We start from the raw sequence: 14,575 nt of genomic DNA, 5'->3' as shown, positions 1-14,575 counted from the left end.
CCGATGTTGAATGTTTTAACAATTATTGTTGCCATTTTCAGAGAATACTGTATAAGTTGCGTACGAGATACCCTCACGAGATAGACTCTCCCCAACTGCAAGCAATCCTCAAAGCACATGGCGGCAACAATCGCGGATTTCGGGGCTTAGGTGGGATCAATTGTGGACCTTCGCTGGAACTGTGTCGAGGAATGTTGGCCTTGAGAGATCCCGCACTTGGGGGACGATTATCCATCGAGCACGTACCCGCGCTGATTGGATTGATGCGTTTCTGGAAGGCCGCCTTTCGACGCTGTGGACCATCATCGTCAGGAACGGCGACACTCAGCCGTGGGATATGGGCGTCCAAAGTTTCTTCGTACTGTTTACGGGGACTTCTGTGGGCCGGAGGTGCCACCGCTAGCAATAAAGTACTGGAAGCGCTGGTTAGCAGGTTCACACGCAACAGACAGATCACCCTCGAGGGATATTTGCTGTCGATGGCCAGGCTTCATCTCGCCCATGGTTTGTGAAGGATTTTGTTTACCAGATGGAGTCGAATATTTTAAATTATTCTCCTTTTTCAGAGCGCTATCATAGTCTGGATGCCAAAGCAAAAGCAAGTCCACTGTCATTGGAAGAGGTAAGATTTGCATTGTGTGCAATTCCAAATAAAATCGAACAAAAAAGGCAGATTTTAACAACTTGTATCTTTGATTCGTACGAAAGTTTGTATTCCGTTTTGGTTGGAGGAAATATGAGTTTTCCACAGCATTTGGGAATTCTTTGACTCAAGTGTAACTTTTGAAAAGGGCGTATCGATTTTAGTAAGAAAAATCTTTGATAATTTATATCTCAAAACTATGAGTCGTACTGAAATGTGTCTTAGTGTCTTAGAAAGATTTATAGAGTATTGATGTTAAAATGTGAAAAAATATACACTGAGAAAAAAAATTACTACTCTTTTTTTTATTTACAAAAAAAACTTTAATAAAATATATATTTATTTCATATCAATTTTTTTCTTATTTTTTTCATATAAAATAGTAGTTTTGTAGAAAATTTAAAAAATTAGTCCAAGATGGTAAAACTATTTTTGACGAACTTTGTGGAACATCAAATTTTTAAGAATTTTTAAAACATTGATTTTTTGTATGTTAACAATCATTTTTAGCCACAAATTATGAATCCTGTTATGATTTAAAATAAAAAAGCCTTTAATCAATCTTCTTCTAAATGCAGCCATTCTCGAGATATTTGAGAAAACATTTCTAATTTATTGTCTTTTTCAATTTTATAATTTTTTTAAATTTATATATGTTTTTAAATTTTTTTTTATTTTTTTTTCATAGAAAATAGAAGTCATGTAGCAAATTTAAAAAATAAGTCCAAGATGGTAAAACCATTTTTGACGAACTTTGTGGAACATCAAATTTTTATGAATTTTTGAAACCTCGAATTTTTGTTTGTTTACAATCATTTTTAGTCGCAAATTATGAATTCTGATAAAATTTCTGAATTCTGGTAAAACTATATGTTTTTTTTTTTTTATCTTCGCTTATTTTTCGTCGGCCTATTTCCGCCACTTTAGTGCCAATCACCGACATCAGGGAGGCGACTCCACCTGTTCCTACCTATCAGACTCAACAACTCATGAGCCGGGCCAACTTCTTTTACTTCCGCTCCGAAGGAAGACGTAACCAGAGATTTTTCGCCTCAGAAAATCCCAACGACGCCAGCTGGGATTGAACCCAGGCCGATCGGAAAAACTATATGTTGAAAGAAGTTAAAATTGGAAAAGACAATAAATTAGATATGTTTTTTTTTCAAAAATCTTGAGAGTGGCTGCATTTAGAATGAGATTGATAAAGAGCTTTCTTGTTTTAAATCACATCAGGATTCATAATTTGTGCCTAAAAATGAATTCCAAGTTTAGAAAATTCATAAAAATTCGATGATCCACAAAATTTATCAAAAATAGTTTTACCATCTAGGACTCATTTTTTGAATTTTCTACGTCACTTCTATTTTATGTGAAAAAAAAAATACATGCATAAATTTGAAACAAATTAAAATTGATAAAGACAATAAATTAGAAATGTTTTTTTTTGCAAATATCTCGAGAACGGCTGCATTTAGAAGGAGATTGATGAAGAGCTTCTTTGTTTTAAATCACATCAGGATTCATAATTTGTGCCTAAAATGAATTCCAAGTTTAGAAAATTCATAAAAATTCGATGCTCCACAAAGTTCCTCAAAAATAGTTTTACCATCTTGTGCCCATTTTTTAAATTTTCTACATGACTTCTATTTTATATGAAAATATTTTTTTTTTAATTCAAAAATACGTATCTTAGATATTGCAAATTAAAGTTTTTTTTTATAAATAAAAAAATAAAAAAATACTTTAATTTCTCAGTGTATATTTTTCCGCGTTTGGACATCAATACCCTATAACTCTTTCTAAGACACTATTTCGATAGAACTCACAGTTTATGAGATATACATTATCGAAGATCCTAAAATCGATACGCCTTTTTCAATAGTTACACTTGAGTCAAAGAATTCCCAAATGCTGTGGAAAACTCATATTTACTCCAACCCAAACGGAATACAAACTTTCATTGGAATCAAAAATAATCATGTTTGGTCATTTGTCGATTTCTTTTGAAATTACTTTTGTGCATTATCCATTATCAGTGACCATATTGAACCACATCGTTTCAGATGATTCTGATGACTATCTATTCTTGAGGGACATCGGATCCTAAATAAGTGGAAAAAAACGGAAGAGAACCAAAGACAACCTTAACGATTATGGCAAAATCTGTGACAGAAACAGAATGCAATAAAAATTCTAAGGAATTTAAAAATAATTTAGAATGTTACTAATTTAGGGAACGAATAAGCACTGTAACGCTGATCAAAAAAGTATTATGAAACTGACATGTTTAAAACAAATAAATAATAGTAATTTATACAAGTCTAGAATACAAGCAAGCATACATGAGTTAACATTTTTGTAGCAAGAGTATAATATATCGGTAGGAATTGAATTGTTGACATTGAAAATAAACGTTATTTAATGAGGTAATTCAAAAGAATTTTATTAAAAGGAACGAAACTGGCAAATACAACGAAAACAAATGGGCTGTGCCTCAATCGAAGACATGCAGAAAATCATATCCAAACAAACGTTGGGATTCAAAATCAATGGGAATGTCCGGCCTTTGGTGCACCGATGAGACTACTTTCTCGATCCGAACGCCAACTCTGTCCCGACCGTGATCTTCCTTGATCAAATCAGCTGCTTTCTCGCCAATTACAATACTAACGGCAGACGTATGAGCAGCAGGAGGTGATGGCACAATACCAATATCGACGACGCGAAGTCTTGAAACTCCGTAAACACGCAGACGGGCATCAACGACCGCCTCCGGATCGGTGGGAGGACCCATTTTGCACGTCCCAATCTACAATGATAAATCTTCAATTTAAAACATGAGTACCAATGGGAGGCATTATTGCACTCACCTGATGGTGAAATGTTGCCGTCAAAGTGCGCACGTGGCACCTCCAATACTCGTCCGTGTTGAACACATGCGGTTCACAGCCTGGCACTTGGCGCGAGTAGATTTCTACTCCAAGCTTCCGAAATGCAGGCTGTGAAGTTACCCGGATCGCTTCCCTTATACCGTACACGAGTGCCTCAATGTCCCGTTCGTCCTCGAAGTACTGATATTCGAACCGGGGATAGCTGAACGGATTGCGTGACTTCAGTCGCAGTTTGCCACGGGTCCGTGGCTTCAGCAGCATGGGTAGATATTGAAATGATCGCACATTCCGAATCGGTCGAAAGTACCCATCGTAGGTTGTGTTTGATAGGCGGAAGGCTAGAGCCGTTCCTGGTCCGGAGTCGAAATCGATCGAGGTGAAGGCTTGCATTATTTCTACGTCCGGTAAACCCGGATCGGGACTCTCCGCAACGGGAGTTTTGATGTACATTAAGCTTTCCACAGCATTGGTTGTGAACACCCCTCTGCCGTTCATTATTTTGATGATGTTCCTCAGATTTATGTTCTCATCCAATTGTATGTAATTATCGATGGGTTTCTTAATTAGAAAAATAGGACCAAATACTCCCGGATGTTCATACATAATTTCGCCTACGGGCAGATCTTCAACCACTTGAATACCCATCTTCTTCAGATGATATGATGGCCCGATCCCGGCCAACATAAGAAGTTTTGCGCTTTCGAATGCCCCTGCCGACAGAATGACCTCTCTTTTGGCTTTCACCATAAACTGCTTCTTGTTGCGGATGAATTCCACACCGCTCGTTTCTTTGGTATCTATGAACATAATTTATTATAGAATCAAGCTATTTATCTGAATGAATGAGCACAACTCTAACCAGCATCAATGAGTAGCTTCGTCACCCAAGCCCTCGTGAGGATGTGAAGATTCTTGCGGTCTAGTATCGATGTGAGATAAGCCGTTGCGCTCGTTGCTCGAAACCCACGATAGGTGTTGGCCTGCAGATACGACACCCCTATGTGTTCGCCGGCATTGTAGTCCAGATACTGATAGCCTGCCTGCTGGGCACTTCGCACAAAGGCGTGCGAAACTTTCGACCTGTTGAAAGGAGAAATGAATATTGTAGTACTTTATTTTCTCTGTACGTCAATTACTTAATGAAATGTTATTTAACAGTACATATTATACTGTTATACAGGTCGTATTATTGGTCAAGGCCAACGTGTACTACAGAAAAAATAAAATATAAATCCATCTTAAATTATACCGGTTTATCCAGCACTGTGTGCCTTACCTGGACGAACACATTTCATTCGGTCTTAAGTTTTCTCAATTGATAATTAGGAATATTCGCGCAAACTACGTCTCATCGGATTATTGTTCGCAAGTTGCATGTGGCCATAAAATACAAATCTACCCGTCGTTACTCGTGTCACTTTGAGATTGTTATACGGAAGTGCATAAGATCGTATGGACTTTCTCAGCCAAACGGCTTGTCAAAACGCCGACAAGTTGCATGTTTTTGTTATCGCCGAATCAAAAAATAATTTCATAAATTGATTTGTTAACATCAATTTATGAAATTAGCACACCTTAAGCGTTGTGCAACTTTTTTTCTCATAATGTTATATAGATGAACAACCAAGAATGTTACATTTGAATGGATTAAAATAAACCGACTGCCACGCTTATTTTTTCAATTACTTTTCCGTTTGTAATATTCCATTCATACTGAAAGAAAGAAAGAAAAGAAAGAAAGAATGCGATACATGCTCAAAATGCTCAGTATGAGCAAGTACATAAGGAGTGAACATTTGTTGTCACGAACAGTGAAGCTTCGGTACTCTTTATTGTGTATTAGAAAAAAATTGCCCACACAAAATGAAGCCTTCTATCAGATTCACTTGAAACCTTCAGCCAATGAAGGAACACTAATCAGTGATGATTTGCTATATTTATTTTATTTAGTTTCCTCTCCCATTTAGAATGCTTTCAATTTTCGTTTAATTGCACCCACCAAATTTTGTACGACAAAATTTTCCAATTTTATAATAGTTTCCCTCCAAAATTTTCTTAACTAGACGCTAGATTAGGTTGATGATCCCTTGTGCTTCTTAAGAAATGGCAACGCTTCTATAGGCAACTTTTCTTGCATATCTCACGGTTTATAGTTTCAGAAGAGCTTCAGAGAGCGTTAACTTCTCCACATCTGCCACATTTGAAATTTTCTCACAAATGTCTTCCTTCGAACATACTTGGTACATTAAACTTGGATTTGGTGAGGTATAATTCCTGTCAAGAGAGTTATGGAGTTGGACTTGATCAGGTCTTCGTCAACCATCACGATTCAACACGATTTGGAGAGCAAGGGCGTGTAAAGCTTCCAAACATGGATTTTGCTTCTCTTTCTGTTTTGGTACTTTCTACTTTTTGTAATCATGTAGTCGAAAATGAATTGTTTTCTGGGCGAAACAAACTGACATCTTGCATTATCTTTATCGGCTTTCCTGTCAAAACTTTCTTGGCCATATTGGGATTCATCGGATCAACTTTATGACCACTCTCTTTCTTTCTGCGGTCGTTTGAAACCACTTGAATGTGTTTGACACATGTACATGGTGGTATTTGCGATTCTAAGATTCTCTGCGATAAAATTATATGAAGCTTCCGACTGTTGATTGCACAATTTCTTTCCGCTGGTGGTTTGCTGCTTCGTCGACATTTATGTAAGAACTGTATGAACTGGAGTCAAATTTGTTTGTGCATTTTTTCACGAATATCCTTTAATTCAATAAAGATAATTGGGGCATGATTTGTTAGAACATCGTTTTCGTCAGATCTGTAGGATCTAAAATTTTTTGATAAAGGATAAAACGTAGGAAATTGGTTCAGTTTTCATTACAAATATCAAACAATTTTGACGTAGGATTACGTCTTTCGGGAACATATTGGGGTACAAATTGAAAAATTAAAATCGATCGCATCGTGAAAAATGTCCAATTTCAAACGCTTGTTACTCATTCATTTCATGATGGATTGATGAGATTTTTGCATCAAACGATTACGGCACTCCATAACAATTTCTCACATTGAATAAAATAGTATATATAATATAACTAACTATCGAACAATTGAAAAAATTCAACCCTTATCCAAACAGAGATACCTAGTCCTGATTGGTCGAAATTGACGTCATTTCTTTTTCGCGCCCGATTCGTTCTCTCACCGGCAAGCTGCATGGCAATCGAGTAGGAGGTGCCTACTTCACACATACCAAATGATATAAAAGGAAGGAGCATTCGTGGATCTCATTCATTCTTACAACGGACGTGGAACGGACAACAACAAGTGGAGAGCAGCAGCAGTGAAAGCGGCTAATATATAGGCGAGCATCGAAGCTGTGTGGTCAATAGGCTAGCTGTGCCTCACATCAAGCTTCTATGGCAGTATAAGCAGCGGCAAACTACTACTACTCTACTAGTGGCAGCAGCAAGCATCGCGAGCGGAGCATTTCGGGCACGCTCTCTCCATCAGAAGTGCGAGCACACGCTTCTTGGAATCGTGAAAGTGCAGCAGTGAACTTCAAGACGAGCATCGAATCTGAGCGGCCAACAATTGAGCTGTGTCTCATATCGAACTTAAGTGGCAGTAGCAGCAGCAGCGGCGGTAAACATCGAGGCCTAACATCAACAATTGAGCTGTATCCCGCATCGGTCCAGTACTGATGGCAACAGCAAACATCATGAGCAGAAAGTTTCAGGCATGATCTCTCTTTCTGCTGATGCTGCTGCTCAGTCAGATTTCTCATTTTGTTCGACGCTCAGATCGGTAAACATATATGTTTTTAGTGTTTTAAGTGTGGTCATATCAGATCAACATTAACCAACATGACTTCATGCGGAAAGAAGGCAAAGGAGGATCGAAGCGTATCGCAAGGTTCTACATGACAATATCCAGTGTATCTAACTCGCTATTCGCCGTTTAGCTCGACGTGATGGTGTCAACGAAAACCACCAAAATAAAAACAGAAGCAAGCAGCAGCGGCTCCGAAAAAGCTACCGCTGCCAAAAAAACAACAGAAGTGAATTGTTGTTTTTGTTGCTCCATAAAGTTTTACACGAGTAAATATGACGGAATATATGTTCACGCAATATGAGCGCCAATCTCGTAAACGTGCCTCGGAGCTGAAACAACTTTCTATCACTGATACCGAAAGCTCGATTGTAACACTGGTGAAATGAACAAAAAATACCCAACAACCAAACCAAACGGCCCTTTTCAGGGCCATCAGATCATTATCAAAAAGTTTAACACAATATTTTTTCAAACATCCAAAATCATCATGCAACAGATAGCCTAACGTAATCCTACGTCAACTATGCGGTCGTGTCTCGGACACAACCTTCTGTGTCTTTTTTCGAAAAAAAAATCAATTGAAAAAAAATACACTCGACAAAAAAAATTAGAGGAACGGGGTCGAAAATTTTAAATGATTTTCGCAGTAAATACTAATGTTAACAGGCACATGTTTAGCCTAGTATATCTCCAAAACGCATGTAAGCGTTTCATATTGATACGTTCAGCCGTTTTTAGCCGATTTTTCAAAGTTTGGAGTAAATTAGAGGAGCACTTCATCGCAAATTGTACCAGAAATGCAGAATGCTATGCGTACCCACAGAATCAACGATTTGTAAATTTCTTTTTCTTTCTTTTTCTCATATGTGTTTCGTAAAAAAATGTTTGATGCCAAATGTCTTCAAATTGCATTTGCAATTGCAAATTAGCGTCATGTCAAAAAAATTTTTTTGTCAAAAATCGACACTGGGATTTAGTTTTTTTCGGTAAACGAGACGAATCGTATGGTTTTGGGTGCCAATCGATTTTTCATTCGGAACTTGCTGCGAAATGTTGATTTGCACGATAATATGATTGTGTAACATTTACCCGAAATGCACTCACCCCAAATACAGTTACCTGAAAGACATTCACCCGAATGTAACAAATACCCGAATGCGACAGCTACCCGTATGTAACATCTACCCGAACCGACACTTACCCGAATGCGACATTTACCCGAATGCAACAATTACCCGAATATATCAGTCACCTGAATGTAACACTTACCCGAATGTAACTTTTACCCGAATGTGACATCTACACGAATGCGACACTTACCCTTCGCCCTCATGAATGACATCAGAATAAATTTCATCACGAAATAATAAGTTCATGATAAAAACTGCGTCGCGGTGGTAAATACGTAAGTATAATTTCTTTTTCTTATCTATTCATTTCACATTTTTATTCAAATTTTTTATATTAAAGTTACCTGCTTAATTTTCGAAATATTCCATAACCCATGCTCATTTCTGAATGATCTCTTGGCCTTAAAGGGCAATACAGAAAGGAAAGAAGATTGCATGTCAACTGAAGCGAAGTCTTCAACATTTTTTTCGAATTTAATCACTACAATTTATCATTTCAATTCGTAACTTTGTAACAGGAGATTCGACAAAACTCATAAACTGATTTGTCGAAATTTTTCCTTCTTCATTCAGGTAACCATTCCATTCGGGTAAATGTTGCATTCGGGTAAATGTCACATTCGGGTATTTGTTACATTCGGGTCAACGTTCCATTAGGGAAAATGCGCATTCGGGTATTTGTCGTATTCGGGTAAATGTCCATTCGGGTATACGTTACATTCGGGTATTTGTTACATTCGGGTGAATGTGCTTCGGGTAAACGTGTTTTGGGTGAATGGTATCCGGGTGAATGGGACACAACCGATAATATACCCTATGCAAATTATTAGCTCGTTCGGACTTCATATACTAGTGTCGCAGACGTTGAAAGACACCTCTCACTCATGCTGACAAATACGGCTATTTTGAATGTTCAGTTAATTTTTGACAACTCTTTTTCTTACACGTGTTTTGATTCATCTTCGATTTATGCCTATTGCAAAACTGGATCAAAGAATCTGTATCAAATTTTGTGTGAAAAACAAAATGAAGTGCACGAAAACATTCCGAATGTTGATTGTGACATCTGGTGAACTTACCTTGGAGCAAAACAATGTTTATCGGAGTTCGAAAAAAAATTTCTCGGAGGGTCGAAAAGATGTAAACGACGCAAAGCGTGCAGGAAGCCCGAGCACGTCAACAACTGAAATCAAATGTAAGTTATCCGTGGGTATACAAAAATCGTGATACTTTTAGAACAGCTCTTGTTGATAGAGTGGTCCACTCTACCCCATTCCATTAAACATTTCCATAGCGATTTTACTTCAGCACTACGAAGGGATTTCTCTAGAGATAGGCAATACGCAAAAACCGAAGATGAACCAAAACACGTGTAAGGAAAGCAGTTGTCAAAAATTAACTGAACATTCAAAATAGCCGTACTTGTCAGCATAACTGAAAGACTTGGTACTCAACAATATAATGCCACAAAAAATGTAGAATCGAATATACGTAACTCGCGATACCTTTTGAACAGACCACGTATATGCAATCATTATTTTTATTCAATCAATTTTTATAATTTTCATCCCACTTCACCTATACCATGAAATGAATCTCTTTTTTTTGACATCCATGTGTAGCGTAATGTCATGGTTTCTCATGTTTGATGTGAGGTGAAAAAATTCAAATGTCTTCGTTGTACATGAATCGGTTAGTGTTACAATAAATAAATAAAAAGAATGAAACTAATATAATACAAAATCACAGTGATTAAGAAAATTAAATATGCGTTCTTGCCTGTCGTTAAATTCCATTTGGCTTCGAATTTTTTGGTAGTAATAATTGTGAATATCTGGAAGAACCATTGATATGGTTTTACGTAGGATTACGTCTTTCTGGAACATCTTCTTCTTCTTCTTCAATGGCACTAACGTTCCTAGAGGAACTTCGCCGTCTCAACGTAGTATTACTTGCGTCATTTTTATTAGTACTTAGTTGAGATTTCCATGCCAAATAACACGCCTTGAATGCATTCTGAGTAGCAAGCTCTAGAATACGCGTGATCGCAGTGCAAGTCGGAGGAAATTTCTTTGACGAAAAATTCCCCCGACCAGAACGGGAATTGAACCCGAACACCGGCATGTTAGTTATGACGCTAAACACTCGGCCAAGGGAGCACACTTTCTGGAACATATTGAGAGTATAAACAGAAAAATTGAACATCGATCACTTCACGAAAATTGTCCTTTTCGAGCGCTTATTTATCACTCATTTCTAGATTAATTTACGAGATCTCGATCTATATTGCAATCGATTTGAACACTTTTTTTTTGGAAAAAATTCCAATAGTGCATGTTTTCTAATGATGTTGTAATGAGAACTTCTAATTTTCCCAAGCATTTGTGTAGATCGCAAAATGTTCCCCTAACACAGAATAATCGGTATATTCCGTGTTAGGAACAGGCATTGCGTTCTACAAAAATGAGGCAACCGACCAGATCAGAGATGTTGACAATCCTAACATTGAAGACTATTCCTTTGGGGACAAAGCATATGAATCTTTTTTGACAATTTTGGGCAATAAAACACAACATCCCATTCGCGGCTGTTAATAAGGTGGCTAAAGTTTTGAATCTTCCAATTTAGATCGAAACCACTGATAGGACTACTATAGAGCTAACCCGGGTACACGGTCTGGAGGTACAATAAAATTTCTGAATGTAGGGTACATTACCAAATACGCCACCATTCGGCATACATCATATACATATAGTTTCGTGAGGAGGGGTGCAACCAGACACTTCCGTACCGGGTGCGTGACCTCCACCCGACACCACTGGATTGAAATATGATGTTTGTTAGAGATACCCTGTTACCCTGTATGTAAAATTAGATTACTTTTCAGAAATTGAAAAAAAAATAATTTTAGTGGTTCGTTAGTAGTAAAGTGAAAGTAAAAGAAATAATGCTGTAGAATGATCCGCGGAATAGTCGGGTACAGTCACCGCGATGACCAAAAATCGCAGATACCGCAATAATGAACTAAAAACCGAGTGCAAACACAATAAAAACACTTCAGCATGAACTCTATGTTTTATCAATTCAGAAATCATTAAACTATCCATCTATGAGATCGTATGCCCCAGTGGTCAGATAATGCGAAAGCATGAAAAAAAAACATGATCCTGTCACTCACTGGCAAATTCCAGGAAAATCTATAACTTTACTATGGAACTCGCTGTCATGAATGATCATCCTCTCGTGGATAATCGGGGTTCTACTGTATGCTGGTATCAAAGAACGAATCGTACAAAAACGTACAACAATGGAGTTAATTATGAATTTTCCGAAGAAAAATAATAAAACTAGAAGCATTACTCCATAAAGATTCTTGTTAAACAGGGAGATTTGGTACGATTATTGAGAGTGTCTAGTAATTTCAAAGCGTCTCCCAGTCGTGGAAATAATTTGTAGACAAGTTACCGTACGAGTTGTGAGTTCATGTGAAATTGACGTTAATTTTGTGAGGGAGTGAGAGTTTGCGATCTAGTTCTATAGTTATGAAACATTGGATTTTTTTTTTAATAAAGCTCAAACGGCTAGTCTTATAAATAGATAGCTATTCTTATAAATATATATAATAGATCTTATAAATAAAGATAGCTATTATATACTATATACTACAATTCCACTGACTTCTTACATATCTCTAGAAACTCAGAAAAATGAAGTGGTTCTATAGTTATGAAACGTAGTTTGTTAGAGCTGATGAACCCGACCTAAACAATGATGGATGAGCCATATAGAATGCAAAAAAAGATAAATGGAAGCGAATAAGCAAAAGACGCGTTCAAAAGGTGTTAAAGCACGACAATGTTTGAATAAGAAGCTTAACTCCGCCACTTAGATTTTTTTTTATCCTGAAGCTCACCCTTATTCCACTCGTTGTAATCTGCGACAGACGATTTGACTGACCAACATTTACGGTTCTATGAAGAATGAAAACAGACCGATTCAGTTGCCCGGGTTTGCCGGGAAAATTGCGTTTGTTTTCACGTTATTTTTGACTTTGCAAAGAGACTTTCATTAGGTTCCATATGATATGTGATGTATATGTTACCATATCCACTAATAATCTTATACACTTTATTGGAACCCTTTCAAGTAACATATAGTTGTAGGGCTTGCCATCGAAGTCAATTATGGGTTCAATTTATCCAATTCGAGCATCTGTTTCACCACACCTTCCCAAATCTGTAATGTGCTTTTGCAATAAAATATCACGGCATTGCTATGGTATATCACCATTCGCTACCCCTCTCAGCACTTCGCTTTAACACGTTTAAGAAACATAGTTGAAACTTGATAATCGACAAAAACTTGACCGTTACAAATCAGAACCACTTTGGCGAAGAAAAAATGAACTATCAGAATGCAATCATAATCTTCACTTTTCACTTTTGGCGCGCTTGAGTTGCATACAATGAATATAAATCAATCACCACGCGCAATTTAGTATGAATTAATTATTTCTTCCATCAACATTACCTGAACGGACAATCCTCCACCGACAGCGGCCCTTTTTTGCCGTGAAAGCCATTTCTGTCGAAATCTTTGATATTGGCTTGCTCCGATTTTATATGGTATGGCAGAATTTCATCCCAGCTCCAACCGGGATTTCCAGCCTGCGCCCAGCCGTCGTAATCCCTCCGATTCCCTCTGGTGTAAATCATATAGTTGATGATAGAGGATCCACCAACCCCTCTGCCATGGGGCCAACTGCACCTCTTGTCCCGCAGCCCCTGGCAGCCAATCTTTTGCACCTCGGTTTCGTAGGCAAAGTTATAATCTGTCGATTGCAAATTTGGCGCCGACAAGGGAACGTCAGTGAAAATAGGAAGTTCACCCTTTCCTGCTTCCAGTAGCAGCACTGTCACCTTGGGATCCTCGGTCAATCGATTAGCCAGCACACACCCAGCCGGTCCAGCACCGACGATGACATAATCGTAACTTTTACGCAGCTCGGGATCACCGTAATGAATGCCCCAGAAACGTGTGAAATCCACATAGTTACCGATCGTCCAGTTCACGTTCCAGCCGACAGCACAATCTACGTATAGCAAACAAATTATCAACACCGGAAACGTCCGTGCCGCGGGCGTCATATCTCTGAACGTCTTCTTCCCTGAATCTGAGAATAAGAATCTGATTATCTGATTATCAATGCTGTCCACAGCACTGCACTCTTTGCCGCGGAACTCCTTTTTGGAGTAAATTTCGCACCTTATTCTTGGACCGTTTCGGCCAACGATCGTGACTAAACTGCACATGCACCATCGGCACATATGTCCATGCAGACAGGTCTCAGTTTGAAATGCAGTCAACATTTCTTTTCTCGAAGAAAAAGTCTGCTCGGTACGCGCCACGGCTAGATAGATGCAAAAGTGGTTCTGCTGGCGGCTTCGAAGCCAGGTGGTGGTGGGAAAATTTAGCCCGTCGTGGGTCCGAACGCAATGCATCTAGATGGGGCGGCAAACCGGTAACTACACCCAACACGCTTCTTATGGCACACTATCGATAAAGCGCACTTTTTTTTCCATAGGTTATGGTCAGTTTTCAAAACCGTCAAAACGAAAGCATGACGAGACAAATGAACTCGCGGTGTTCGTATTTTGGCAGTCTGCCACTTTGTTTGGCGAAGTCCTTGCGGCATAAACTTGCAAAATGAAAAATGAATTCAAATGTTTTGCTTGTAGATACTTTAAATCGTATTACGGAGAAATCAAGAAAGAAACCATAGATTTTTTTTATACTCCTTAGACGTAGAAGAGAGATAGTAAGTAGCATTCATCCACTGATACATTAATAATGATTTTCAACACTGTTGTCATTTTGTAAAATCTTCTCACGTTTCCAGTCAGACCGCTTATTTCATAAAAATTAGTTACTCAAATATATTGCATCCCTAGGATTGTTAATAGTTGCACTGGTGGAATACTCAGTTCCCTTCAGTTTTTAAGTTTCATATTTTGCTTCCAGCTTTCATGCGCTAACTCATATTCGATCTCACAAATTCCAGATTCCGGAACATA

At 38.1% G+C, this 14,575-nt stretch overlaps 2 protein-coding genes across 3 annotated transcripts in view; one reads left to right on the top strand and one right to left on the bottom strand.

Annotated features, from left to right (window-relative positions):
- The window catches only part of LOC129765073 (calpain-11-like), a 255,570-nt gene extending 252,506 nt beyond the window's left edge, over positions 1-3,064 (top strand). For both annotated transcript variants that reach the window (XM_055764924.1, XM_055764923.1), the window contains 3 exons: positions 42-504; positions 567-622; positions 2,707-3,064. In XM_055764924.1, the coding sequence (XP_055620899.1) occupies positions 42-504; positions 567-622; positions 2,707-2,733 (546 nt within the window). In that variant the 3' untranslated portion in view covers positions 2,734-3,064. The remainder of the gene's footprint in view (positions 1-41; positions 505-566; positions 623-2,706) is intronic.
- Positions 3,065-3,137: 73 nt separating this feature from the next.
- LOC129765567 (glucose dehydrogenase [FAD, quinone]-like) lies at positions 3,138-13,826 on the bottom strand. Its single transcript, XM_055765972.1, has 5 exons — positions 13,767-13,826; positions 13,032-13,674; positions 4,394-4,614; positions 3,514-4,331; positions 3,138-3,452 (listed from the first exon to the last, which is right to left on the bottom strand). Exons 2-5 carry the CDS (start codon positions 13,646-13,648, stop codon positions 3,138-3,140), a joined length of 1,971 nt encoding a protein of 656 aa, XP_055621947.1. The 5' UTR covers positions 13,649-13,674; positions 13,767-13,826.
- Positions 13,827-14,575: the final 749 nt, after the last annotated feature.

Source organism: Toxorhynchites rutilus, chromosome 2 (assembly GCF_029784135.1).
Source record: "Toxorhynchites rutilus septentrionalis strain SRP chromosome 2, ASM2978413v1, whole genome shotgun sequence".
Taxonomy (NCBI): domain Eukaryota; kingdom Metazoa; phylum Arthropoda; class Insecta; order Diptera; family Culicidae; genus Toxorhynchites; species Toxorhynchites rutilus.
The sequence above is the reverse complement of the archived record's forward strand: the minus strand, read 5'-3'. Positions and strand labels throughout refer to the sequence as shown.